Raw genomic sequence first — 27,969 nt, forward strand, 5'->3', positions numbered from 1 at the left:
GTGCTAAACCAAGCTTAAAACTTCCTGTTACGTTCAAACTCAGTTAAAAGAGTAGACTACATACCTGACTCTTAACGACCATAGCAACAACACCCTTGTATTTCAATACCTTAAAAAGAGTTGAGAATTGAAAAACACAAACACAAACACACCATTATCATATTTGCAGCAGCCCTAACCCAATATCATAGCCACTGCATGCTTTCAATAAAACAAATCCAGAGTACATTAAAAGGAAGTAAAACCTTAACATATCCAAACAGAATTACAACAGAAGCTTCTGCTGCTACTGGTGGTGGTTGCGCTTCAAGAGTTTACTTAGGACCGATGTCCTTGAGAGCACAAATCTGCTCCTCACCCATTGCTGACATCACACTCACCACCAGGTCCTTTCCCTCTGCAAATCCATCCTTGATCTACATACATAATAACCATTAGAAAGTCAATAGATTATTCACATATAAATAACATCACAAAGTTGTCACATACCTGTGTCAGGAGAGCATCATCAGTTGGGAGCTTCAGATCATCCTTGGTGTTACCATTTTCAGTCAACAAACTCACCTGAGACAACGTGGTCATAAATTATGAATCATAACCAGAATCTAAATGTAAAACTATTATTAGAAATACAACTCCTGAACAAAACTTACAAATCCATCCTCAGAAATATCAATTAACTGGTAGTCAGTACGGCTAACATGAGGAACCTACAAACCATATACAGTACGTAGAGCTACACTACCGTATACCACTGACAGACCGTATGATCTAGGATTATACGGGTATGAAACAATACGACTCTCTTGTATATGGTGTTTTGTGTAAAAATGATATATCTAATCTAATCTCTATCTCTATACATAATAAATGAAAACATGTTCTGACACGTGTCACCACCACATGCATTTAGGATACGTGTCAGCCCCATGTTTAATTTGATATTGTGTTCATCAACTAGCATGGCCACGTCTCCAAACTTCCCTTGAAAGCTTCCCCAGTCCCAAAGCTTCCACATTCCCAATGTTTTCTCCATATTTGAATTTCAAACAATAATCTTCTGCATTTACAAAGCTTCCTCTTCACAATCACTTCTTCTCCATTTCATACATCCACACCATCACCTGCGAAACTAATCTTCAACCGAAGCATCCATGATTTGAATACAACTCTCCTCAGGTATCCCGAATATAGAGGTAGGGTACCAAAAAGACCCAAATACCCTTAAGTACCACCCGCGGGTCATAGAGGAGCTCCTCATATACCACCCGCGGGACATATGGATCACCCGCATATCATGGTAGAGGAAGAACGTCCTCGTACCATGCGCGGAAGCATCCTGGCACCCTCAGAAGTCATCCGCAGGACATGACGTTTGCCCGCCAAAATGACCGGAAGGCAATGCCAACGGGTTAGCTGTCAACGATTGTTACTTGAAGAATACGTGACTCATTTACCAATGTACAAATGGCACCTGGCCAAGTTGTTATAACCGTGCACATGGCCAAGGTGCAATCAGTCCTATCATAAGGTGACGCGTGTCCAGGTTGTTATACCCATACACATGGGACGTATAGCTCAACCTATCACAGAGGGACACGCGTCCAGGCAGTTATCAAGGCCTTCTAGAAAAGGACAGCTAGCCTAATCATCTTCCTGATCCTTCGGCAATAAATACCTCGTCAACCTGCATGAGGTAGGGATTCATTCACTCACTTACATTCTGACTACACTTAGTCTATTTACTTCGGTACTTTCTCCTTTACGAACGTTACTGATTCTCACGCCGGAGGGTGGTTACAGGAAGACCCCCCTCTTGTCCTTCCTGTAACGAGACTCACGGTGTCTGTTTTGCAGGTTCCGGTCATTGGACTTTGGGAAGTTATGCTCATACTGTGTTAGTAGTTATCGTATTTTACCCTGTGGATTCATTGGATCCAGGACCCATACCAGGGGATTGGATCTGTGTTTCTTCATTGGCACCATCCGTTTTGGTGTTAGAACTTCACAATTTTTTCTTCGTTGTTTTTTCGGTTCGTTTAAAGTATGAGTAAACTTCCTGAGGGGCCGAACGTATCATTTATAATGAAGCACCTGGGGGTTTTTCTTCCAGTATGTTTGCACGTGGAACAGCTACGGGTTCACGAGCCACTGATACAACACTGGGCGGTCATACCCTTGAGCGTGTTACTGCTCCAACTGGACCAACTCCTCCTGAGTTAGGTCATGTTACAGCGCTAGAATGTTCTAATATACGGGACCTTGGACGAATTATGAGGGAGACTCGCCAGACTCACTCAGTATTAGATCTAGAAGGTGATTCCAGTGACTCGATATGGCGAGATCTCACCGTCATAAATCCAGATCCGTAGGACAGATCTCCTCGGATGAATGGCTCCAAGCTCAACAAGAGAGCCTAAGGGCGGAATACGAGCGTAGGGTGCGGAATACACATCTTCACGCTCACGCTCTGACTTATGAAGAATCTCCTCGGAGATCTCTTTCTCCTCCTCCAACGGTGAGGGGAAGTCAGATCCGCTACAGTCAACAAACCGAGCATGAATTTGTTGAGCCACGAAGGCTACGCCCCCGTCATAGCACGGACATGCGGATGCCTCCCCACTTTGATGAATATGATAGTTACGACTCAACGTATCACCCGGGAGACTACAGTTTCTGCACGGGTGATAGCAGGATGAGTTCGATGGCAAGAAGCAGTCGTCTGCGTGATGTTATCCGCCATACCGAGTATCACAGCGATGCTGAGGAAGATTTCACCAAGCCATACCGTCTGACAGCCTTTGCCGAGAATTCTAAATTTATAGCTAGTATTGCAACAGCACCCTTTCCTGTTAATGCTAAGATACCCACAACGGTGGGTAGATACAATGGCATGACTGATCCAAGTGATCATCTGCAGAACTTTGTGGCAGTAGGTGGTGTGAGCGGATGGATGCTCCCCTATTGGTGTCATATGTTCGCATTGACACTAACAGGGGCAGCGAGGGAATGTTTCGAAAAACTCCCTGATGGTCAAATCTCTAGTTGGGATGATCTGGTGAAGAAGTTCTCACAACAGTTCAGCCAACAGAAGAAGCACACGCGTGACCAATCAGAGATTCTGGATGTTGTCCGCCGGGATAGTGAATCCATTGAAGATTTTAGGTTCAATGATGAAAGTCTGAACATTGGTGGGATAAGCAAAAATATGCTTCGCGGTGCTTTCCGCAAGAATGTTAAGTGTGACGAGTTAATACGCACACTCACTGGGAGGGATGGAATGCCAAAGGAGTGGGACGACCTTATGATTGCGGCAAAGTTATTTGCCAATACCGAGAAAATATTGCGGAGTAACAGTTCGAAACAAAAACTCAAGGTTGAGTTTCAAACTCCACGACCCAATAAACAGGCAAAAGGCCCAATTTGGTCAAGACTTCAGCCGAACACCGAAGCATAAAAACCATTTGATGCGAGATCTCTCATTAGCAATAAGAATAAAACAGGACCCTTGAATCGAGGTCCTCACAGATGGACTCCTCTTTCAAAAACTCCCGCTAAAATTCTCACCACAGAGAACGTGAACTTCCAGAAGCCACAGCCGCTCACAAGGAGGTCGTTCCTTGATGCTAAAAAACATTGTTCGTATCATAATGACATTGGTCACAATACGAACGAGTGTAATGATTTGAAAAGTGAAATTGAGGTGGCTGTGAAGTCCGGGAAACTTGGACACCTGGTGAAAGATGGAAGGCCCGGGACTAGTAAAGCTCCCATATGGGACAACCAGGTCCCATCCAAAAAGCAAGTCAAGGACTTGAACGTCCATATGATCCAAGGCGGACATAAGGTGGGAGGAAAGAGAAGAGAATCTGATGAAGAGGAATGGAAAAACGAACCAGTGATTTTTCCACGAGTCAAGGGAGGTCCCAATAACAAGAACCCCCTAATTATCACTACCGTTTTTGGTCATTATCGTTCTCAGTATGTGTTCTTTGACACTGGAAGTACATCGGACATCATGTACGAACAGTGCTTTGAGCAACTGGATGACGAAGATAAAGAAAGGATAAAACCCATCCATGCTCCGGTATCAGGATTTGGAGGGGAAATAATGCATCCGCGTGGGGTGATTTCCTTCCCGGTCACCCTGAGCGATGGAGTTCACTCAAGGACTGAGGAGGTTGAATTTTTAGTTCTGCCTGCAACGTCAAAACATGATATCATCCTGGGGCGAGAAGCAATTGGAGATTTCAATGCTCACCCATCCACAACTCACGGTGCAGTAGGAGTTCCAACCAGCACCGGCGTAGAAATAATTCATGTCAATCGACATTGCTTCGCTACATAAAGCTCAAAACCCAACAATATTCCAAAACAATCTCTGAGGATCGACCCGGAGAAATGGGTTTTGAACAAGAAATTTCCTGATCAAACTGTAACAATTGGACCTGCTATCTCTGAGATAGTGCAGACTTTCTTGAAATAGTTTCTATCAAAAAACATTGATGTCTTCGCATGGCAACCCGTGGACATGACTGGTGTTCCGCGGAGCATTGCGGAGCACAAATTGAGGGTAAACCCTATGTTTACACCGATTATTCAAAACAACGTAAGATGGGTCCGGAACAAACAAAAGCAATGAATGAGCAAGTTCAAGACCTCCTACTGGCTGGAATCATCCGACCAATTCAATATCAGACCTGGGTCGCCAATCCGGTTATTGTTCCCAAAAGAAATGGAACATGGCGGATGTGTATAGATTTCAAAGATCTAAACAAGGCGTGTCCCAAGGACTGTTATCTATTGCCTGAAATAGACCTCAAGATCGATGTTGTGGCACCGTTCAAATTCAAATGCTTCCTGGATGCCTACAAATGCTACCATCATATCCGCATGGCTGAGGGAAACAGCATTTCATACCGATCAAGGCACCTTTTGTTACAAGATGATGCCTTTCTGACTGAAGAATGCGGGAGCCACATATCAACGATTAATGGACAAAGCATTTAAAGGTCAAATTGGTGGAAATTTGGAGGTTTATATGGACGATCTTGTGATTAAAAGTGTTGAGGAAGATCAGATGCTGAGGGATATCGAAGAGACATTCGAAACCTTGAAAAGTATCAACATGAAGCTAAACCCAGCTAAATGTTCGTTCGAGATGGAGAAAGGAAAATTCCTCGGAGTAATTGTCACGGATGCGGGTTTCAAAGCTAATCCGGATAAAGTCCAAGCTATAGCTCGCATGCCTTCTCCCTCCTCCCTCAAGGAAGTTCAGACACTCAATTGTCGCTTGGTTGCGTTGAATCGATTCTTGGCAAATCATGCATCCAAGTCTTATCCTTTTGTCTCAACACTAAGGAACTGCCTCAAGAAAGCACAATTTAGATGGACTGCGGAAGCGGAACAAGCTTTCTTGGAGGTTAAAAAATATTTGATGGAATTGCCTACGTTGACAGCACCTTATGCGGGAGAACCTTTAACGATGTACTTGTCAGCATCAAACATTGCTATCGGGGCTGTCCTCCTGACGGATAGGAAAAATGTTAAAACACCATTTACTACGTCAGCAGAACATTGTCAGACCCGGAGACAATATATTCAATGTTAGAAAAACTTGTCCTAGCATTGGTCTATGTTGCCCGACGCCATCGCAGGTACTTCCAAGGGCATCCCATCAATGTTTTGACCGAATACAAGCTTAAGAACGTCCTTATCAAGCCGGAATTGTCTGGGCGATTGGCAAAGTGGGCCATCGAGCTAGGTGAACATGTGATAGAATATAAACCTAGGCCAGCAATTAAGGGACAGGTGTTAGCGGACTTTGTCACTGAAGTCCCGCAACACAAAGAGAAGGAATGTTTGATTGAGCAACAACCCCAAGAATCTCCGGAACTAGGACAGGTTTGGTCTTTGTTCACGGATGGAGCTTCAAGTAATGAGGGATCTGGCGCAGGCCTCAGGCTAGTCAATCCCGAAGGCCATGAGTTCACATACGCCATAAAGTTAGACTTCAAAAGCACTAACAACGAGGCGGAATATGAGGCCTTCCTGGCAGGCTTACGAATAGCCAAAAAGCTTGGGGTTAAACATTTGGAAGCACGCGTGGATTCCATGTTGATTGCGGGGCAGATTAACGGCACATATGAAGCAAATAATGACATAATGGCTTCATATGTGTCACAGGAGAAAGATTTGATGCTTCAGTTATCCTCATGCAAGGTCATTCACATAAAAAGGAGTGAGAACAAATCAGCAGATGCTCTTAGTAAATTGGCTTCAACAAACTTCGAACACTTTGCCAAAGACATCCGCATCGAAATATTGGACCGCCCGTCTGTTCCGCAACACCAAGTTTTAGTGATCCAAACGGGAGTGGAATCCTGGATGACACCCATTACAGCATACTTGTCATCCGGAGCCCTCCCAGAAGGAAAAGCCGCGGCCCGGAAGATAAAGCACAAAGCCTTGAACTATCAGATACATGATGGTGTTTTATACCGACGTTCCTTCCTCGGACCACTACTTCGATGTGTGGATGCCGAGGACGCGAACTATCTAATCAAAGAAGTTCATGAAGGCATATGTGGTCTTCACGCTGTTCTGCGCATGGTCGTAGCAAAGTTAATGAACGTCGGATATTATTGGCCAGGAATGCATCTGGACGCTGTGCACGAAATCAGAAAATGTGATTCATGCCAGCGTCATACTACTAACACGCTACGACCAAAGAACGAGCTCGTTCCAGTCACTTCGGCTTGGCCGTTCCAGAAATGGGCTATCGACATAATGGGACCTTTCCCTAAGCCCCTGAACGAGTCAAATTCTTAATAGTAGCCATCGACTACTTCACGAAGTGGGTGGAAGCCAAACCGGTTGCTTCCATAACAACAGCAAGTGTTAAGAAATTCCTGTGGGAATTCATAATCTACCGGTTTGGCCTTCCTCTGGAACTTGTTAGCGATAGCGGAACTCAGTTCGCGGACAGTGGGCTACAAGAATGGTTAAAAGAGTTACACAATTCTGAAATCTTCACCTCTGTATCCCACCCGCAAGCGAATGGCCAAGTTGAGAGAACCAATCAGACCATCAAAGAAGGAATCAAAGCAAGGTTAGGAACTAAACGGACGGGTTGGGTGGACGAATTGCCCCATGTATTATGGGCCTTCCGCACCCAAAAGAATTCCAGCAATTCTGAGACCCCCTTTAGTCTAACCTACGGCACAGAGGCCATGATTCTGGCCGAGATTGGGATTCCATCCGCCAGAGTTCTATTGATCGATGATAATGATCATGAACTCACGATGAACCTTGCCTCCTCGATGAAAGGAGAGAACTAGCATCTATCCGCGAGCACAATTACAAACGCCAGTTGCAAAAGTATTATAACTCGCGGGTCCAAAGATGTGAGTTCGATGCGGGAGACTTTGTCTACCGCAACAATGAAGCCTCCGGGCAAGTTGGCCCCAACTTGGGAATGACTTTATAAAATTCAGAAAGTTTTATTAAAGGTGCCTGCAAGTTAGAAAAGTTGGATGGGACTGAGATCCCTAGAACTTGGAACGGAGCCCAACTAAAGAAATTCCACATGTAGTTTGCTTTTCTTTTTTGGCCTGCGTGCCTAATTAGATAGTCACAAACTATGTACTTTCATTTTGTAATTCGGCTAATGCCTCATCTATGAAAATTTTCCTTTTAGTCATTTACGACTTGTATTGTTATGTAATCTTTTATTGGCATACAAAGAAGATCCCACAAACACTTATATTATGAAAAATAAAACAAAGTGTACCGGGTGCAAAAAAGAAACTTCTTTATTCACACAAAAGAGATTACAACAAGAAGAGATTAATTACAAGACAAAATCTATCTATGGCGCGACATCATCATGTCCCGCACCCTTGTCTTCCGCATCATCAGCATCTTCTTCATATTCTTCATCAAGGTCAAGAAGGAATTTTAATTGCTCGATGCTGTCTTCCTTATCCGCAAGTTCAGATATCTGCTCCGCCAAAGAAAATTTCAAGGAATCAAAATCCTTTGTTTTTTGGATGAGGACAGCAGCAGTATCTTGGCCAGCCAAAATGTATTCCTCAGGAAGTTTGGAGGTTGAACCAAACTTGTAATCTTCCTGAAAGCCTAGCTGGCGGCCAGCCTGTTTGGACGCTTTCAGGAGGACAGCGACACAGTTCCCAAGTTCGTCACTCGCCCAGACATCAGCGATGACCTAAATTGAATATAAGTAATTTTAAACACTTAGGTTATTTACAACAAAGACAAGATTCATACCTTGGGAATTCCCTCTGCCAGTAGCCATTTTTTGTCTGCCTTAGCCCGGGCAAGTTCCATCTTATGGCTGGCACACTTCAAGGCCTGATCTCAATTCTTGGCATTAAGGTCAGATAAACGCTTATCCTTGGCCACCGAATCAGCTCGTAGAGTTTCCACTAATTTGGCCTGTTCATCCAATTGCTTTTGGAGAACAACCGTGGCTTCCTCGGCGGCGGACCGAGCGACCTTCTCCGCCTCCAGAGCTTGGCGGTTTTCCCTGGCCTCGTTTATAGCCTTAAGAGCTTCCTCCTTGGCATCGGATGCTGAGGAAGCCAGCTCAACCCATTCCTCGTTCATCGCTAACCAGTCTCGGGTTATTTCCCGACTGGTGGAAATAGTATTCGCGAAGTGGTAAGAGTTTGAATTTAACAACTCTTGGCGGATACTATGACGACGGTGCTCCTTCTTAACAGGAGGAAGACTCTCCTGCAAATACTCGAAGCATACGTCCACGTCACGGAACGTTGATTCTCGACGTAAAGACCAACGTGGATGATGCGGAGTAGGATCCTCCTCTTGAGGAGCCGGAGAGGTCTGAGGACCACGGGGAAACATGCTCAAACCTCCTTGATCTCTAAAATTATGAACATTATACGAAGGTGACATACTGACATGATCAATATTGTCAATCTCCTTGTTCTTCAATGGAGAGTTGTCCGCCATGACAATTGGCTCCTCAGCAGTATTAGGCGGTGGTGGCGGAAGAGGAGTCGAATCTTTCAAACCTGCCGCACCTTCAGTAAGGTCATCCAGGTCCACTGAATAACGTTAACAGTTGGTTAGAAATATATCTAACTTATCACAGTTAACAAATGTGAGAAATATTTAACTTACCCAAGGAAGCGTCTTCCGTGTCAAGTTGGTTCAGACGCGCTTCCAAGACAGCAGGATTTACCTTCTTAGACTTCTTCTTGGGGGCGGCCTTGGTTGGGTTAACTTTGCGCTTGCCAGCCACCTTGGAGGCACCCGCGTCACCAGCTTGATGCTCCCCCTCTATGGTGACATCATCAGACACAGGATGATTTTTCTCTGCAGCAGTGTCTACATCGTCTTGACCCGCTTCCTGGTTGGTGGTGGCTCTTTAGCGGGTGAGACCTGCAGTTGAGTCCACAACGTTGTTAGCATCAGCTGGAAAACTTCCTCCGTAGAATGACGACTCTTCGCTGGATGAAAAGAGTACAATCACTCCGCTGGAAGTAATAGAAGTCACAGGTCGGGGTTGTAGAATGCCCTCACCTTTCTGGATACATTCCTTAACATATTCCTCACCTTGGGCGTACATCACCTTGAAAACTATTGGTTTCGAACGAAACGCGGTGGGAAACATGAAGTTGGTGCTGGTGCGCTCTAAAAAGGGCACATCCTTAGGATCGATTAGGCGGCGCACCATCATTCCTCCTTCATGATCTAACAATGTGTCGAAGGCGGAACCCTCACCTGTGCAAATAATAATACAAGTTAGAAATTGGGCTTTTATTAAGGACAGTAGAAGTAACATCAAGCTTACTCTTGTTGGTCTTCTCATAATAGGGCTCCAACTCCGAGAACGGCCATAGACGGCTCATATTTGCACTCACCATCGCCCCCTCATGGATAGGGCGCATGGGAGTCGGCATGGCGGTCAGGGTCGTGAACCATGGCTGACCCGCATGAGCAGAAGCCACAATCACTGGCATAGCCTCTTCTGCCTTGCGACGGGTCATCGGGAACGGGATAACATCTTCCCTAATCCAGAAAAACTTTAGCTTCCAGCCATGTAGGCTACGGATCCATTCCGTACCTATAAAAATCTTCCTGGCGGAAGCAAAACTATATCATCCATCGCGGAAGGTCATTTTGTAGAAAACGACAAACATGTCGACAGAGGGTTCAAAATTTCGAACTTGACAACAGAATTCGAAGTGTCGAATCCTCAGCATCCCAAAAGCATGAATCTGAGATATATGAATCCCAAAGGTTGTCAAGATCGATTGGACAAATTTCGTCACCGGAATACGGAAGTTCCCGGTCGTGAAATGTCCACGTACAAAGCCATCTTCTTCAGCGGCGGACGGGTGGCAACGGAACCCTTCACCGGACGCTCCGGCTCCCATTCTGTCGCTAATCCATATACGTTAACAACGTCGTCAAAGAAATTTCCTTAAGAGCCACAACGACGTCACGAATTGTAGGGTTACCTTTCTTCTCTCCAGCCATTTAAGTAAGAAGAACAAAAGAAATTTCAGAAAGTTCAAAGTCTTGAATGTTTGAGAGAAAGAGAATCTTAAAATGTTAATAGTTGAAAGGAAGCCACGAGTGGTTTATTTATACTCATCGCAATTAATGCGACGGACTGAGTACCAGAGGAGAGAGAAACCGCGGAACACCAGATGGTCGACACGTCAGGCGGGAGATTCAAGAAAGTGTGAACAGGCTGTCAAGGGCGTCATGCACGTCCCGTCAGTTGCCCCAAGGAAGTTTCTCTCTCCACCACGTCATCATGAGTAATCAACTTGCAAAAACTTTCAAATTTCAAAATATCTCTTAAGGATATTTTCCTTAAAACAGTTGGATATTCATAAAAGATAAAAAAGCTCGTTTTCATTTAATATTCAAAAGACGGTTACAAAATAAATGGAAGAACAATTACAAAGCTTAGGATTCTAGCCTATCCCAGACTACGAATTTAAACCATTGTATCTTCCGGAGCTTTCGTTGAAGTGTCCGCAGAAGAATCGTCCTCAGACTCATCAACTAGGTAGCTCTTCAACCGCTGTACACCATCAGCAGCGGAAGCAAACTCCGGAAGCATATTCTGCAACGGGAAGATTAAATCATCATGTTCTTTGATACGCACGGCGCGTTCCTGCTTGACGTCATGGCTATGAAACGGATGATCCTTGAACGTGCGATTACTCTGAGCGTAGGTCATCCCTTCATGAAAGCCTCTCACACGTCCAAGCGAAGAGGAAGCAACCATCAGATTGGCAAAGCTATCAGTTAGCTTCGCCACTCCCCTTGATGTGACGGATGACCTGCCAAAATAAAAACATAAGTCTTTCATATCAGAATACAAGATAGGAAGCGAACATTAAAGTGGAAAAAACTTACAGCATCAACTCCCCGAGTGAGGAACCAGTGACGGTCTTGTTCTTCGCGCTCAGCTCGCACCTGAAGCGCTTGAGATCCCGCAGTTGTTTCTTCCTGAGCTTGCAAGAGGGAGTCATAAGCAGCTTGAATCTCAACAGCACTTTTGTCTTTAAGCTCAGCTTGCTCCCTCTGCAACTTCAGCTCCGCCTCAAGCTCTTGGATTCGAGTGCCTTGAATGGCCACTTGATTTTCCAAGGCCGAGTTTGCTTCCTGAGCCCGGGCCAAATCATCTTTTTCTTGTTGAGTCTTTGCCCAGGCAGCTTCAAGAAGGGAGTTATGCTTTTCACAAGCTTCCTTCCATCGACGAGCAGCGGTAGCGTTGCGATCCTGCTCATTCTGGAGGGCGTTTTCCGCGTCCGTCTGCTTCTATTTAGCAGTATTCGCCGCAACACGGTGCTCTTCAGCTTCTTTTTTCGCAGCCTCAATGGCTCGATAAGCGTCTCCCAGCTTCCCGTCCATGGTACGCCATTCATGTAAGACTTCATGACTACCGGCTAAAGCATTAGCCAGATGATAAGATAAGTCTGTATGAAGGTCGTGGCGGGAAAGGTCACGTTGGTGCACCATTTCGGCCGGTGGCACGCAGTGCTTAACAAAACTCATGCAGACCCCAGGGTCAGTAAACCGGGATCCATTGGTAATATCCCATGGAGGGACAAACAAATAAAACTTATCTCCCAAGTTCGCGTCCCCATAGTAGTGGGAACCTGAAGGTTCAAGATGAACTGGGATCGAAGATGATTGTTGTGGAGGAGGACGAGGAGGAGACTCGTTAATTCTGAAACCCTCCGCATTCACGGCAGGGTTGTCCTCCTGGTCACCAGTAACACTTCCAGTTTGAAAAAGATAGTCATAACGATTATCAGTTCCAGACTGGATGTTGGGCTCCTCTAATGCAGTATCAATCGGGGGAGTCGACGGCCCTTCTCCTGTAGTTGTTTCAATCAGCGGAGATGTTGGCCGGTCTTCCGTGGAAATCCCAGTATGTGGAGTGGGAGGCTTGTCCTCCGCCCTCCTCTCTGGAGGAGGAGACGTTTGTCCCTCATATTGAGGAGTCGGAGTAGGAAACCTTTCAGACGCATCGTCTGAAAAGATCAACGGATCTGCAAAAAAACCTACACTTAGCTAACAACCCAAAACAGTAAAGTACTTAAAAGGAAATACATACCTTCTACTATATCAATGCATTCGACAAGACTGTACTGTGGCTTCTTGGGACGATGAGTTTTTTGTTTTTTCTTTGAAGGTCCCGCCTCAGTGTCCGCAGTCTTTGCGTCCGCTTGACTTGCTTGAAAAGCCAAGAACGCTCTCTTTTTCTCTAACTCTGCCAATAAAGATGAGACAGAGGAAATTTCAGGGGCGTCGTCATCAAAGTCCCTCTCTTCTTGAGAAACAGAAAACTCAGAAACATCGCCATCATCATCATCGCTCGACGATAGGATGGCGATCATCCCGTCAGAAGTAATGGCATTAAGCGGAGGAGGGTTTAGAACATACGCACCTGTTTCAAAGGTTGCGTCCGAAACAATGGGCTCAGCTCGCACCTTCTTTGGAAAAAGGAATCGGGACTTGGTTTTTTCAAGAATAGGTTGGTCCCCTGCATCACGGATGCTTTTACGGACACAACCTCTATCCTCAAAGAAGGCGTTAAGCATAGAACTCCGACCTGAAACGATAGAAAATCAGTCATGAAGAGATTCAAGGAATAGAAAAGGCAATGAAGACAACTTACGTTCATTCAGATCAACAAAAATAGGCTCCATAAATTCCGATGGCCACAAGCGGCTCATGCCTGCCCATACTAGGGCTTCCTCAGGCAATGCCCGCATGGGTGTTGGCTCCGCAATTAGAGCGCGATACCAATCACGACCTTCGTGAGCGGCCGTGACAACTTCCGGAAGAGCGTTATTAACCAGACGACGAACCATGGCAACAGGTATCACGTCCTCGGAGATCCAGGAAAACTTATTACGCCAGTTGGCGGACCCCTTCTCGACTTCATAGCCAAGACTTCTATCGGAAAATCCTTGACATGTAAACCAACCGCCACGGTTAGCAAGACGGTAAAAAACCGGAAATCAGTCAACATGTGGTACCATGTCACGTGCTATACATACAAATTCGTAGTGACGAATTCGCATCACAGCACGCGGGTGCAGTTGGGATAGATGAATCCCGTAAGCAGTTAGCACCTTCATAAAAAATTTCGGTAGGGGAAAACGGAAGTTCCCATAGACAAAATAATCGGAATAGACAGCCATCTTGCCAGGTGGCGGCAGACTGGCTATATTGCCCGGAGAAGGAAATTCCGGCTCCCACTCCGGTGGAATGCCGTAAGTCTCTAGCAGTTTCTCGTACTCTATATAATCCCATGAGACTTCTATTTCATCAACTTCAGTCTGCACGTTCGACATTATAATGGAGTTCAGTAAGATAGAAAGAAGATATATGTGAAGTTCAGAGAAAAACAAGAAGATAATCAGAAATCAAAGGCGATAAAACTTCGAATAGAAGAAATCTCTCCCTATTTATACCCATCGCAATTAATGCGATGGGATATGAACAGTAGAGAGAGAAACTCATCGCCTAATCAGCAACCGACACGTCACGCGGGAAATTCGAAAAAGAGAAAAAGTTGCACAGTCAGGTACAGTGACAGCCGTCATAAACGTTCCATCATCTGTTCACGCGCCTGTGAGTGGTCAACTTATCCTTTTTTCATGATTATCTATACCAACAGAAGATATATTCTACCTAACTTCAAAAATTCAAAAACCCCCAACATACATTAAATCCAGAATTTCACCTGCATAAAGACTTCACACGGAAGAAACACTGGACTGGGGGGACTTATAGAGGTAGGGTACCAAAAAGACCCAAATACCCTTAAGTAGCACCCGCGGGTCATAGAGGAGCTCCTCATATACCACCCGCGGGACATATGGATCACCCGCATATCATGGTAGAGGAAGAACGTCCTCGTACCATGCGCGGAAGCATCCTTGCACCCTCAGAAGTCATCCGCAGGACATGACGTTTGCCCGCCAAAATGACCGGAAGGCAATGCCAACGGGACAACTATCCACGATGGTTACTTGAAGAATACGTGACTCATTTACCAATGAACAAAGGACACCTGGCCAAGTTGTTATAACCGTGCACCTGGCCAAGTTGTTATAACCGTGCACATGGCCAAGGTGCAATCCGTCCTATCATAAGGTGACGCGTGTCCAGGTTGTTATACCCATGCACATGGGACGTATAGCTCAACCTATCACAGAGGGACACGCTTCCAGGCAGTTATCAAGGCCTTCTAGAAGAGGACAGCTGGCCCAATCATCTTCCTGATCCTTCGGCTATAAATACCTCGTCAACCTGCATGAGGTAGGGATTCATTCACTCACTTATATTCTGACTACACTTAGTCTATTTACTTCGGTATTTTCTCCTTTACGAACGTTACTGATTCTCACGCCGGAGGGTAGTTACAGGAAGAACCCCCTCTTGTCCTTCCTGTAACGAGACTCACGGTGTCTGTTTTGCAGGTTCCGGTCATTGGACTTTGGGAAGTTATGCTCATACTGTGTTAGTAGTTATCGTATTTTACCCTGTGGACTCATTGGATCCAGGACCCATATCAGAGGATTGGATCCGTGTTTCTTCACCGAACATAATCTTCGACTGAATCTCTCCTAGGGTTTCATATTCTTTTATAACTAATTTGGGTTACCGATTTGTTGTTCTTTGGTTAAGGATTTAAATATGTGAAGCCACAGAAACCCTATCTAGGTCATATCGTCGTCGTCTACATTCGAAAATCATGTACCATATCAAGTTTTAGGTAACAATTCTCTATTAAATCATCATTGCTTGGTTTTTATTTTTTGTTGGTACTGTAATCTTAGGTAATGAATCTGAATTTGAATCTTGAAGGTAAATCAATGATGTAGCGCCAAAGTTATGTATTTTCTTTGTTTATTTTAATTGTTCTTGATTTTTTTTTAATTTCATCTATCGTATAAACCCTAAATCAAAATAGAACTGTTTTTTCATTTTATTTTTAGTTTTTTTTTTTAAATTTAGAACAATTCAAAGTTTATGTTTTTTTGTAGGGTGATTGCAATAAATGCAAGTTGTGGGCTCTCTTTTTTATTTTGTAACATTTATAGGTCTATATTTTGTTCTTTTTAATTTATTGTTACAGTGTATATTTTTGTGATGTTAACTTGATTAGTTCTTGAATTATTTCTATTTACTTTTAAAAAATATGGAGATATAGGATTATGGGAAGTGAGCTCAACACAGATGGAGTATTCAACGAGTGGTTCAGGTACATTACCTAAAGAACTTTAATTAATTTGAAGGCATATTTGATCTTAATGGTTTCATTAATAACTTTCAAGTTATTTATTATTATACTTGATGCCAACATAATCTGGAAATACAATTCACATATGTAGATAATATGTTAATCTATTTTACTTTAGTACAAAGTTTGATGCAAAGTTTTGAAATACACAAAATTTTACTTTAAACATGTAAATGGTATATAGGTTAAGGGGGTGCTTGAGATTCCTTATTTTTGTCCCCTTTAAAGTAAAATTTTGTGTATTTCAAAACTTTGCACCAAAGTGGTATCAAAGTCTTTACCCAACACATTTCACACTTTCTTAATCTTTTCAATTTTACTTAAAACAACTTCTTTGACCTTACATCTAAAGGACAAAAATATGCAGAACTCTCTTCTACATTTTAACTTTTCAACATTTGAGATGGTGGTCAACTATTGAAACAAATACACATTTTTATACATTTTCATCAAACAATATGCAAAACTCTCTTATTACCTTTTAACCGGCTAAAAAAATATTAGTTTTTGTTAACAATATGCAATAATATTAGTTTTAACAAACCCCATATATGTGTGTGTGTATATATATATATATGGTGATAAGTATTTTATACTATTATATTTTGTTTAGTACCTTAATATTTCTGTAAGGCCCGGTTACCGGTGCCTCACATTTGGACGTTGGATTTACTCATCAACATAGTTCCATTTATCAGAGTTAATAAAAACATACGCGGAATATAAAAACATTCATAAAACATTACATATCAAATCATAAACATGTCTTAAAACATTCTTCTTGTCTTTCAAAATCAAAAACATATCTTATAAAACATAGCAGATCTTCAGATGTCAGGCTTTTATTCTTCTGCCATGTGACCCGCTCACGCCAGCTGACGCATCCTATTCACCTGCGTGCATACTTAAAGTCAGCTACGCTGAGTGAGTTCTAATCAATCATACATCATACAATACATACACTTACCTTCAATCATGCATTCGATGATACATAATAATTATTTTACTAATTTACTTTCATTTCATACTTTCATACATACGTACATACCTTATTACTTTTATACTTTATATTTACTGTCCATTCTATCTCAGATATTATTAGGGTCTGATCCCTTCCTTTTCTACTCAGATATTATTAGGGTCTAATCCCTCTTTCCTTTGTTTATCTTAGATATTAGTAGGGTCTGATCCCTTTCTTGTCTATCTCAGATATTAGTAGGGTCTGATCCCTCTATACTTCTCTATCTCAGATATTTTTAGGGTATGATCCCTTTCTTCTCTATATCAGATATTGTTAGGGTCTGATCCCTTACTTCTTCATCTTCGTACATACTGTCTTTTCATACCCGTAACATACATATACTTCCTTTAATCATTATTACATACTCATATGATGTACATATATATATATATATATATATATATATATATATATATATATATATCATACACATTCATCTATCACGTACATACCTCCCTTGTCAATACGTGCAATATCCGAAAATCGTTCACGTACCGACAGGCTTTCGTTCACATAAATAACATAATATCTATCACATAAATCATATGGCATACACTTACCATTTAAGGTAAGTGTATTAACTATCACATCGAGTACACAGGCCCGAAAACATAACAAGGAAAATGGGGCTAGAAACTCACCTGAATGCGGTTACGTTCACCGTTTTATGGTTATCCCTTTCTTGAGCTGTGCATGACTAACTGTATAACAATTACACGTATCAATTTAACTATCACTACCCATATCGTGTTTTTAGTTTAATTATTGCCCTCAACGAGCGGGGATCCGGTTGCAGCGCCCCTGGCAGCGGGGTTCTAGGGGCGGCAGCCCCTAGCGGGGTCCAAGAGGCAGAGCCCCTGGCTGGGGTTAACTGTCTTAACACATTTTCTATTAATATTTTAAATTATTTTCTAAGTTGGGCTTATTTGCTAAGCCTAAGATAATGGGATAATTTGTCTAAATTGGATATGGGTTTAGCTTCATGTGGACTTAGCTGATTCAGGCCCAACTGCCCATTATGGCATCTGGGCCCAACTGGACTCAGGCCCAAATCCAAACAGGGAATTGTGTGACCGAGAACCCAAGACAGAGAACCCTTAGGTTGACCGAGAACTCTCATATTTGGACGAGATCCATACTTAACCGAGAACTCGTGTTTTCGGCCGAGAATCCTGACCAAGAACACCTGGTCACCGAGAACTCTGACCGAGAATTCTTGGTGCTGCCTGTTGACCGAGAACCATAAGGTTTGACCAAGGATTCCCAAATTTGGCCGAAAACACCCAGCTCAGCTCAGGTTCCTACCCTTAAACCCATTTATAACGACTAACGGTCCATGGTTATACTTGTAATCGTCTATAGCCCAACCACCTTAACTGTTTTTCATTTGTTACCTCCCGTTAACCTCACGGCCTCAAGATCTAACCCATTCTAGTCATAAAGGTTGAACCTTTAATCCTAAAACGTTCTTTAAGCTAGTCCTAGGGTTTCATTCATAAGCCGTATCTAACCATGAACGTTTACGTCCATATAAATCATCAAGTTTGAAGCTTTATGATTTATCTAGGTCCGATCTAGTCTATGTTCAATTTTCATGGCTAACCGTTCATAAAAACGTAACCTTTAAGATCAAGAACATACCTTTATGATGTTCCTAGGTTACGGATTGACTTGTTTGTAAATCTTTATCTTGTATCAAGCTTGCGTATCAGAAATCTATCCGGATTTAGCTAGGTTCGACCTTGGATTCTTGTCTTGCTCTCTTGCGGCCGAAAATGGAAAGGGTTGTGTGTGTTATGGAGGTGTAGGGAGAATAAGATGGATAAGATGGATGGAAATAGAAAGATTTAGGGTTTAAGGGGTATTTATACTCCCTTAAGCCCATGGACCTAAGCTCCGTCTTTCCTTTTTAGTCCATGATTAATCCTCTTTAATTAGCCTACTCATCTTTCCCTTTTAACCATTTTACTACTTATTCAATAACTCGAGTAACTTTTCCGTCATAACAATTCAACATACAATGTTATTTATCAATAATGTAAAAGTAGGTCTACAAGGCCGAGTACTCTCCGAGTACTCGCTACAAGGTATGGTGCCGAGGGGAGTTTCTTTACCTCCGCCTAGTTACTAAAAATTGTTCAAAGGTGGTCAACATTAGCCGGAATCACATCAAATCGGTTAACTTGGGTCTATTTTGACTTAAAAATACAACATAATTCGTATTTTTATAATATTAAAGAACGAATATCATTTTTTTAATTGATGATTAACATTTTTTAGACTAATTTAGTGTTTAAAAATGTATTTCTCTTATTTATATTGATATTCACTTATTTTGTTATAAGTATTAGTAAACTTATGATATTTGAAATATATATATTACCCAAAAATTAATTTTCTTTATATTTATCATGTCCAAGTACTCTCCGAGTACTCCCCTAGTACTCCGGGTACTCCCTCCAAGGGGGTCGGCCGCCTAGGGACCGCCTAGCGACTTTTGCAACAATGTTATTTATTATTCGAAATTTTGGGATGTTACAATTTCATTTTAAATGTTCGTCAAATTGTAAACATACCTATTAGTAGGTATTTTTTATGATAATTTATTTAAAAGTTTATTCTCAACCGATTCAATATGGGGTTTGTTTTAGATTTAGTGTCTTTTTTATGTTATATCTGATTTCATATTTTGAACGGGATATGAATTTATGAAAGGGGAGACGTTGACTTCTGTTTGGTGAACATGGTACTAAAATGAACTTGGTATTGACACAATAGTAAAATATACATTATTGATACTAAGAAGTTAGACTCTCATTTGAACATTTTGTAACCAATTTTAAAAACATCTTTATGCACTTATTATTTACCTTTAGTTTTGTTTGAATATTTAGAGGGTGTTTGGGATTCCTTAATTTTACTTTTTTATGACTTATTCATAAGTCATAAGTCATAAGTTACAACCGTGTAACTTGTGGAATTTTTTCATTGACACATTAAACAATCCCAAACACTTTTATAACTTTTCAATAAGTTATAAGGGGACAAAAATAAGGAATCCCAACACCCTTTAACCGATATACAATTTACATGTTTAAAGTAATTTTTTTTGTTTTTCAAAACTTTACACCAAAGTGGTATCAATGTCTCTATCCAAGAGACTTCACACTTTCTTAATCTTTTCAATCTTACTTAAAATAACTTTTTTGACCTTACATCTAGTGGATCAAAAGTATGACTCTCTTTTACATTTTAACTTTTCAACATTTGAGATGGTGGTCTATTGAAACAATCACATTTTCACCAAACAATATGCAAAACTCTCTTATTACCTTTTAACCGACTAAATAAAAAAAATACTATTTTTTTTGTAAAAAATCTAATTCTAAGAATTAAGGTGTACTCCATCTATCAAGACCCCCCCCCCCCTTCTTTGTGTGAGAAATAGAGCAAATAAATTGTCGTGAGATATGGATTTTTTTTATTTTGCAGTTTAAGTTTTTTTTTATCTAACAATAATTTTTAACTATAAACCATTCGGTAACTAAGATGATGCACAAAAATGATTATCTGCAGGTTTTGAAGTCCATTATAAAAACATAAGTAATAAGCTATGAGGGAAAGCATTTTTAGAGGCATAGGGTAGGTTCAATTCCATTACTAATTTTATCTTTTTTTTTTAATTTGGGTGTTTATTTGTCACATCAAGATTATGTTATTATTGTTATTTATATTTATCCTGATTAAATGCAGATGATATTGAATCCTGATATTAGGAATAAGTCAATTGTTAAAGTTGTATTGAATCACAGGTTCTCGAAAGTAGCAAATTTTTAAGTCCATTTGTAGTAATGTGAATTGTCAAGTTCATATACTTTTATGGGAAAACATTATGATCACTTATAATGCCAATTTAGCGTTGTTTCATTTGTGAATATGATCGGAAAAATCTGTATTGTTCCCATTAGAAGTTGACTCTCACTTGAACATTTTAAAACATTTTAAAACATAACTTTATGCACTTATTATTTATCTTTAATTGTGTTTACATATTTAAGTTACTTGGTTATATGTTATTTTGATTTTAAATTTTCATAGATTATATTTATTAATATTAATGTGTTAAAATAATGTTTTTAACCCGTGTGTAACACGGGATATAAACTAGTCTATAATATGCATGAATCGTGATGTGGTCACTCCCCATTTTTTTTATTTTTTTTGGAGTCTATCAGATTTGCTTGATTTTTAAATGGAGGTTTCTCATGCATTTGACCCGAATTCACAGGTATGGGTCTCATCAAACCCAGATATTTCTTAAACGGGTTATAACATCTCATTAAATAAAAAAGACAAAATGGCAAAACAGGTCCTTTATGTTTTCATGGTTTTTCAATAGTCGTCCTTTGGAAAACTTAATGACTGAAATCATATTCTGTGTTTCCAAAATGTTTCACATTACGTCCTTTCCCACTAATCCACTTAGATTTTTTCGTTAACTTTGGTCATGTGCAAAGCATGTGAGGTTAGTGTTGTAAATTTACATATTTATTTATTAATTAAAAATAAATTAATTATTTTTTTTAAAAACAAATGACTCTCCCCCCCCCCCCCTCTCTCTCTACAATCCATATGCATCATCATCTTCTTCTCTATCTCTCTAACATCGAAAACCACTACCACCCACCAAGCACCACATGCCACCGCCACCACTTGCCTTCGCCACCACCACTCTTTACCTGCCACAGCGACCACCAACCGAAAAGCTTCACCGTTAAATCTCTCTACAATCCATATGATAACGCCTCACCGGAAAGCCGATCAGTTGTAGCAGGTGATCCAACAACTTTCCAAAACCAAAACCCAATAAAAAATCCAGAACCCAGAACACAATAAAAAATCCGACATACTAATCGGTATTGGGCGTAAACCCAACCCAGATCCATCTTCATAAAACATCTCATACCCGGTATGCGGACGACCACTTAAGACCATAATCGGGTCGCCGGAGCTCCTATTATCAACGATGTTATACATATCAGCTGCCGGAAAACGGGTTCGGTGAGAGTCTGAGAGAGTGGGTTCGGGTTATGAATCTCTTCAACGAATCAGCCGTTGCAATCGGAGCAGAAGACAGATTCGGTGAATCGGCCGCATCTTTAGCACTAGTTGTGATATGTGTGGTGGTAGTGATAGGCAGAGATGGTGGTGGTTGCTGGACGTTGGTTGGTGGCAGGACGAGGCGGTGGTGGGATCTGTGTTACCGAAACTCTAGCATAATCCTCCTTTAAAACGGTCGGGTTTTGGGAACCACCGTCGATGGTTGCAGGTTCGATGGTGCAGTTGTGGTGGTGGTCTGGTGGGTGCTGTGGTGACTGTTGTAGAGAAGGAAAGGGAGTTGAGAGAGAAAGAAGAATATAAAGCGAGAAAGGAGAGAGAGAGAGAGATAGAGAGAGAGAGAGAGAGATAGAGAGAGAGAGAGGGAGAGAGAGTACAAAAGTGGGAAATGAGCTGGACCATGAAATTACGGATCTATCCTCATGTGCAGGTCATGTGATCAGAGTTAAAGAAAAATCTAACTGGGTTAGTGGGAAAGGACGTAATGTGAAACATTTTGGAAACATAGAATATGATTTCAGTCATTAAGTTTTCCAAAGGACGACTATTGAAAAACCATGAAAACATAAAGGACCTGTTTTGCCATTTTATCAATAAAAAACTAATCTCACCAAATATTTGATATAAAAATCCTATAAAGTAGGGAATATATTAAAAATTAATATCTGATTTATTTAATATATATATATATATATTATTTATAATTAAAAAACCAATTTTATAGTAAAAAAATAAACGGGTATTGGGTCTCATCAAACCCATATAACTTTTAAACCGGCTTATAACATCTCATTTATTTGTGAAACAATTTATCATCAAACCATAAGTATATTATTAACTTTCATACAATAAAAATAATAAAAATTCAAAAAATAAGTAAATAAATATTAGAAACAAATAATATAAAATAACCCCTGTAATACGGGGGATAAAAACTAGTTCTTAAATATATATAAACGATACCTCCTTAAATTTTATCAAGCCACCAAATTGTTTTATTCTTAAATAATACGTTTGACCCGAATTCATGGATATTTGTCTCACCAAACTCATATAGCCCTTAGACCATTGGCGGACCTAGCCCTTTAGATTGGGGGCTACCGCCCACCTTGAAAAAAAAAATTTAGTGTTGTTTTTATGTGAAAATCCCGATCGCCCAACTTAAAATTAGTGTTAAGTCCTGACGTCGCCCCCCATGAAAATAATTTCTGGGTCCGCCACTGTCTTAGACGGGTTATAACATCTTATTATATTAAAAATTAATTTTATCAAAAAATTAATATGAAAATCCTATATAATAGGGATACTAAAAATTAATATCCAGTTTTTAAAGAAAAAAATATTATTTATATTAAGAAACAATTTTATAGTAAAAAAATAAATAATAATAATAATAATAATAAGCGGAAATGGGTCTCACTAAACCCACATAACTTTTAAACCGGGTATAACATCTCATTTATTTATGAAACATTTTTATCATCAAATTCTAAGTATATTTAACTTACTTATAATAAATAAAATTAAAATTCAAAAAAATATATAGATATTATAAACGAATAATTTAAAACAACATATGAGGATGTAAATAAATTACCATACGTGTTGCGCGAAAAGAATAGGAAAAAGAAAGAAAAAAGGAAAAGAAAAGAAAAATTATTGAACTAAGAATCTTAATATTATATATATATAAACGAAACCTTTAAAAACTGTCTGATTGCTTCTTACATTCTCTCAACCCGCCAGATTTTTCTATTTGAAGACTTTTTATGCATTTAACCCCGAATTAACGGGTATGAGTCTCATCAAATCCAGATAACCTTAAACGGGTTATAACATATCATTATATTAAAAATTAATCTCAATAATATTTGATATGAAAATTCGATAAAATAAGGATATACTAAAAACTAATATCCAATTTTTAAATAAAAAATATTATTAATAGTAAAACAATTTTATAGTAAAAAAAATATAAGCGGGTCATGAGTCTCACCAAACTCATAGGCCATAGCTTTTAAACGAGTTATAACATCTTATTTATTTGTGAACCCTTTCATCATCAAAACCTAAGTATATTATTAACTTTCTTAAAATAAATAAAATTAAAATAGTAAAAAAATATAAATAATAGACACGAAAAAAAAACGCAACCCCCATAACGCGAGGGATAAAAGCTAGTTGTTACTATAATATCATATTACTCATATGATACGTGGGATGTTATATGTACAACGGTAGGGTTTTATCTTAATTAAACTATTATCATACAATCAAATTAATCGAGAAACTTTGTTTTTAACCGTCAACAAACAAATATAGAATGCCTAGATACTTTGTATGAGGTGACCCAATGACAAAAGTCCATCGTCAGCCATACTGAGCCTTTAAGCGACTCCAAGTTATCTCAAGTTTCGGGGAAAACCCACTGGTGGTAAAACCCTGACACCCTCATGATCGAACTAGAAATCACAAGGATCTTTGTCTTTCTTTTTTTATCGATAACTTATGATTCCATTTTGTTGTTATCGATAACTATTTTTTTATAAATAATATTAATTGTAATTAGTTTGTATTCGTTTATGCTTAAAAGCCGTTGTTAACACACAGAAAAATCTATTCTTCAAAGGTGGCCGTAGTTTTTTTTTAAACGACGACTATTTTTAGTATCACTGGGTGATTAATGGTCGGCTTGCAGCCGATCCCGATTTTGAAGTCCCATGGAGTTTCTCTCAAAAAGAGCCCCCGATTCCGCGTCCTCTCCGTATCTTCGGAGAACTTTCTTTCTTGATACCCGCTTGACACCACCGTCACAGAAGTCAATACCCTCTTGCGTAACTCAGACAAAATGAATAAAATCCCATGTGACTCGAATTCTAATCGGCGACTTCTTCAATGAAGTTCTTGTCTTAATCTATGGACATTTAAAATATTATTATAAAACTAGTTTAGTGACCATTACTTATTCTAAAATGTTACGTTTGACTTTGCATCTTATTTATATAGCTGTTAATCTTAAATCAGACCATGATAATCTGGTATTGATCTTGCGTGTATCTTAACTTAAATTTGCATTGTATTGTATATAGAACACACCACCATCATCACCATTCGGGCATTCACCAACCGTGAACACTCCACCACCATTATCGCCAGTCGCCACCATTGGCTTAGTGGCGGATCCAGAACATTTTTTCACATGGTGCACCGTTTTTAGATGCTCCAATTTCATAGAGTTAGATAAAAAAAAAGTCGGGTCGGTTTGATTATTTGGGTCGTTCGACGGTTCGATTTTGAATATATGTTTAAAGTATATGAAGTAATGATATACCTTTTAGAATATATGTTGTAGGTTGTATTTTGTTAGTTTTGACTTAGTTTGGTTCGGTTTTTTCTCAATTTGGTTATTGGCTATACTGATGGCTTGGTAGTTCTTGGTTTTGTGTCTACATTCTCACCAAGCATAACTAAAATGTCACTTTAGGTTTATAAAATACTAAGTTGAAATATAATTATTCTCTATTTACTTAATAGTTACTTAACGCTACTGTAACGGTACAACAATGAACAAAACCAGTGCCGATTTCACTTCCGCATTTGTGATGGGGGTTATCAACTAGTTGATAATATTTAGAAGTTTCTATAACTTTTAATTTAGGATTCTCTATACACAATATAGTGTATCATAGATAGCATACAATGCTTGTTAGTAAGTAATATTTATTTCTAATAGAGAGGAATTGAGAGTACCTGAAATAAGTTTCTCATTTCTTTTTATTATAGTTTCTAGGGTGCATACAATTTCCAAACTTATGGCAATTCAAAACATGTCCATCAACTTTCAATATGGTTTGGTGAGCTTTGTGTTTTAAGTGCTTTCAAAAATCAATTGAGTCGAGTAATCTCAGAAAAAAAAAAGGTTCTTTAGTAGGAATAGAACACAAGACCCTCAGGTTAACAACAAATGGCTTAGCCACTCCACCACCTTTCAAACTTTATCAATTGGTGCACTCCAATTTTATAAGTGGGTGCACTCCAGATTTTATATATAGTTTTACACTAATTTTGAAACTTGGGGGGTTCCCACGCACCCCCTAGAACCTATGTAAATCCGCCCCTAGCAATAAAATACAAACACAACCAAAAAACCCAAACACGACAAAACCATCATCACCATTCACCAACCATGAACACTCCACCATCATCGCCGCCATTGACATTAGCAAGAACTCGCAAACACAACCGAGAAACAAAATCTAATTCAACACACGTGTAGGCAACATGATGCGACAATGTGGTGATGACATGTCCAAATAAAGAGGTTTTAATACAGCAGCTACCGTACATAATATCTGCCTAGAAACTTACGGACGCAATTTTTTAATCAACTGCACTAAACCAAGCTTAAAACTGTCTGTTACGCTCAAACTGGTTTAAACAATCACTAACGTATCTATACTATATAAGGTCTGACTCCGTCACCTCTACCAACCTTTGACGCCGTACCCAACTACATACCTGACTCTTTAACGACCATGTCAAAAACACCCTTGTATTTCAATACCTTAAAAAGAGTTAAGAATTTAAAAACACAAACACAAAGACACCATTATCATATTTGCAGCAGCCCTAACCCAATATCATAGCCACTGCATGCTTTCAATAAAACAAATCCAGAGTACATTAAAAGGAAGTAAAACCTTAACATATCCAAACAGAATTACAACAGAAGCTTCTGCTGCTACTGCTGGTGGTGGCGCTTCAAGAGTTTACTTGGGACCGATGTCCTTGAGAGCACAAATCTGCTCCTCACCCATTGCTGACATCACACTCACCACCAGGTCCTTTCCCTCTGCAAATCCATCCTTAATCTACATACATAATAGCCATTTTAAAGTCAATAATACAATAGAACATCGTATTTAACAACACTCGTTTGTATTATTCTCGTATACATAACATAACAAAGTTGTATGGCGTGACATTAACATACCTGTGTCAGGAGGGCATCATCAGTTGGGAGCTTCAGATCATCCTTGGTGTTACCATTTTCAGTCAACAAACTCACCTGAGACAACGTGGTCATAAATGATGAATCATAACCAGAATCTAAATGTAAACTTTTATTAGAAAAACAATTCCTGAACGAAACTTACAAATCCATCCTCAGAAATATCAATTAGCTGGTAGTCAGTACGGCTGACATGAGGAACCTACAAACCATATACAGGAACAGACCAGTTAATTCATTATTCAAGAAACGGGATAAAATCACAAAAAGTAATTACATCACAATTGTGGGAGGAAGGCACAATATCTTCGAGCTTCTTCCCATTGAAGATGTCGATGGCAACAAAGTGACACTTAGCATGACCATGCTTGCCAGTCTTGGAGGTAGAAACTTCTACAACCTGTTACAGTTTTGGTAAAACAATCATACACATGTACATGTATTTTATCCAACATCATAAAACCATAACTCTTTCTTTAATACAAAATTAACATTAAGATTCAATGTCCACTAAAGCTTGTAAATTTAAACTAATTCTCAAATAAGTTGTCAATTTATCATATCTCATCCTGTGATTGTACAGTACAACCAATCAATGCATCTATCTATCTATCTAAAAAAACAAAACCCTAAATCAACATCGCAAACATGGAAATTGAAACAAGTAACAGATCTAGGTCAAACAATTCCGAAATAAAGAGCAAATGAATATGAAATTATTATTATTATTAACAAGTAAAGTAAAGTAAAAGGGTAAACCTTGCAAGCGCGATTTTTTATGACGATGTGACCGCCCTTGCGGATAGTTCCGGCTTGCTGAGGGTATGTCTTGGAAGCACCGGCGTCGGCCTTTGATTCAAACTGATGCTCTTCGTCAGACATAATAATAATAATCTGATGGATGGATGAATAGAACCGAAGAGAAGAGCAGAGAGGCGGAGCCACGTGAGCTGAGGGTGTATATATATATATATATGTGTGTGTTTGTAT

At 39.9% G+C, this 27,969-nt stretch overlaps 1 protein-coding gene across 2 annotated transcripts; it reads right to left on the bottom strand.

Moving 5' to 3' along the window:
* Window positions 1-79: 79 nt before the first annotated feature.
* On the bottom strand, window positions 80-27,940 carry LOC143637088 (eukaryotic translation initiation factor 5A). Of its 2 annotated transcripts, none has more exons than XM_077104544.1 (5): window positions 27,739-27,940; window positions 27,257-27,379; window positions 654-710; window positions 490-564; window positions 80-416 (listed from the first exon to the last, which is right to left on the bottom strand). In XM_077104544.1, exons 1-5 carry the CDS (start codon window positions 27,859-27,861, stop codon window positions 315-317), a joined length of 480 nt encoding a protein of 159 aa, XP_076960659.1. In that variant the 5' UTR covers window positions 27,862-27,940; the 3' UTR covers window positions 80-314. The 2 variants fall into 2 exon arrangements, with proteins under 2 accessions (XP_076960659.1, XP_076960660.1); XM_077104545.1 differs by lacking the exons at window positions 80-416; window positions 490-564; window positions 654-710 and adding exons at window positions 26,509-26,839; window positions 26,962-27,036; window positions 27,125-27,181.
* Between the last annotated feature and the right edge of the window lie 29 nt (window positions 27,941-27,969).

This window comes from Bidens hawaiensis, unplaced genomic scaffold, assembly GCF_021521415.1.
Source record: "Bidens hawaiensis isolate Kalapana, Puna unplaced genomic scaffold, B.hawaiensis_p1.1 tig00008123_1, whole genome shotgun sequence".
Lineage (NCBI taxonomy): Eukaryota > Viridiplantae > Streptophyta > Magnoliopsida > Asterales > Asteraceae > Bidens > Bidens hawaiensis.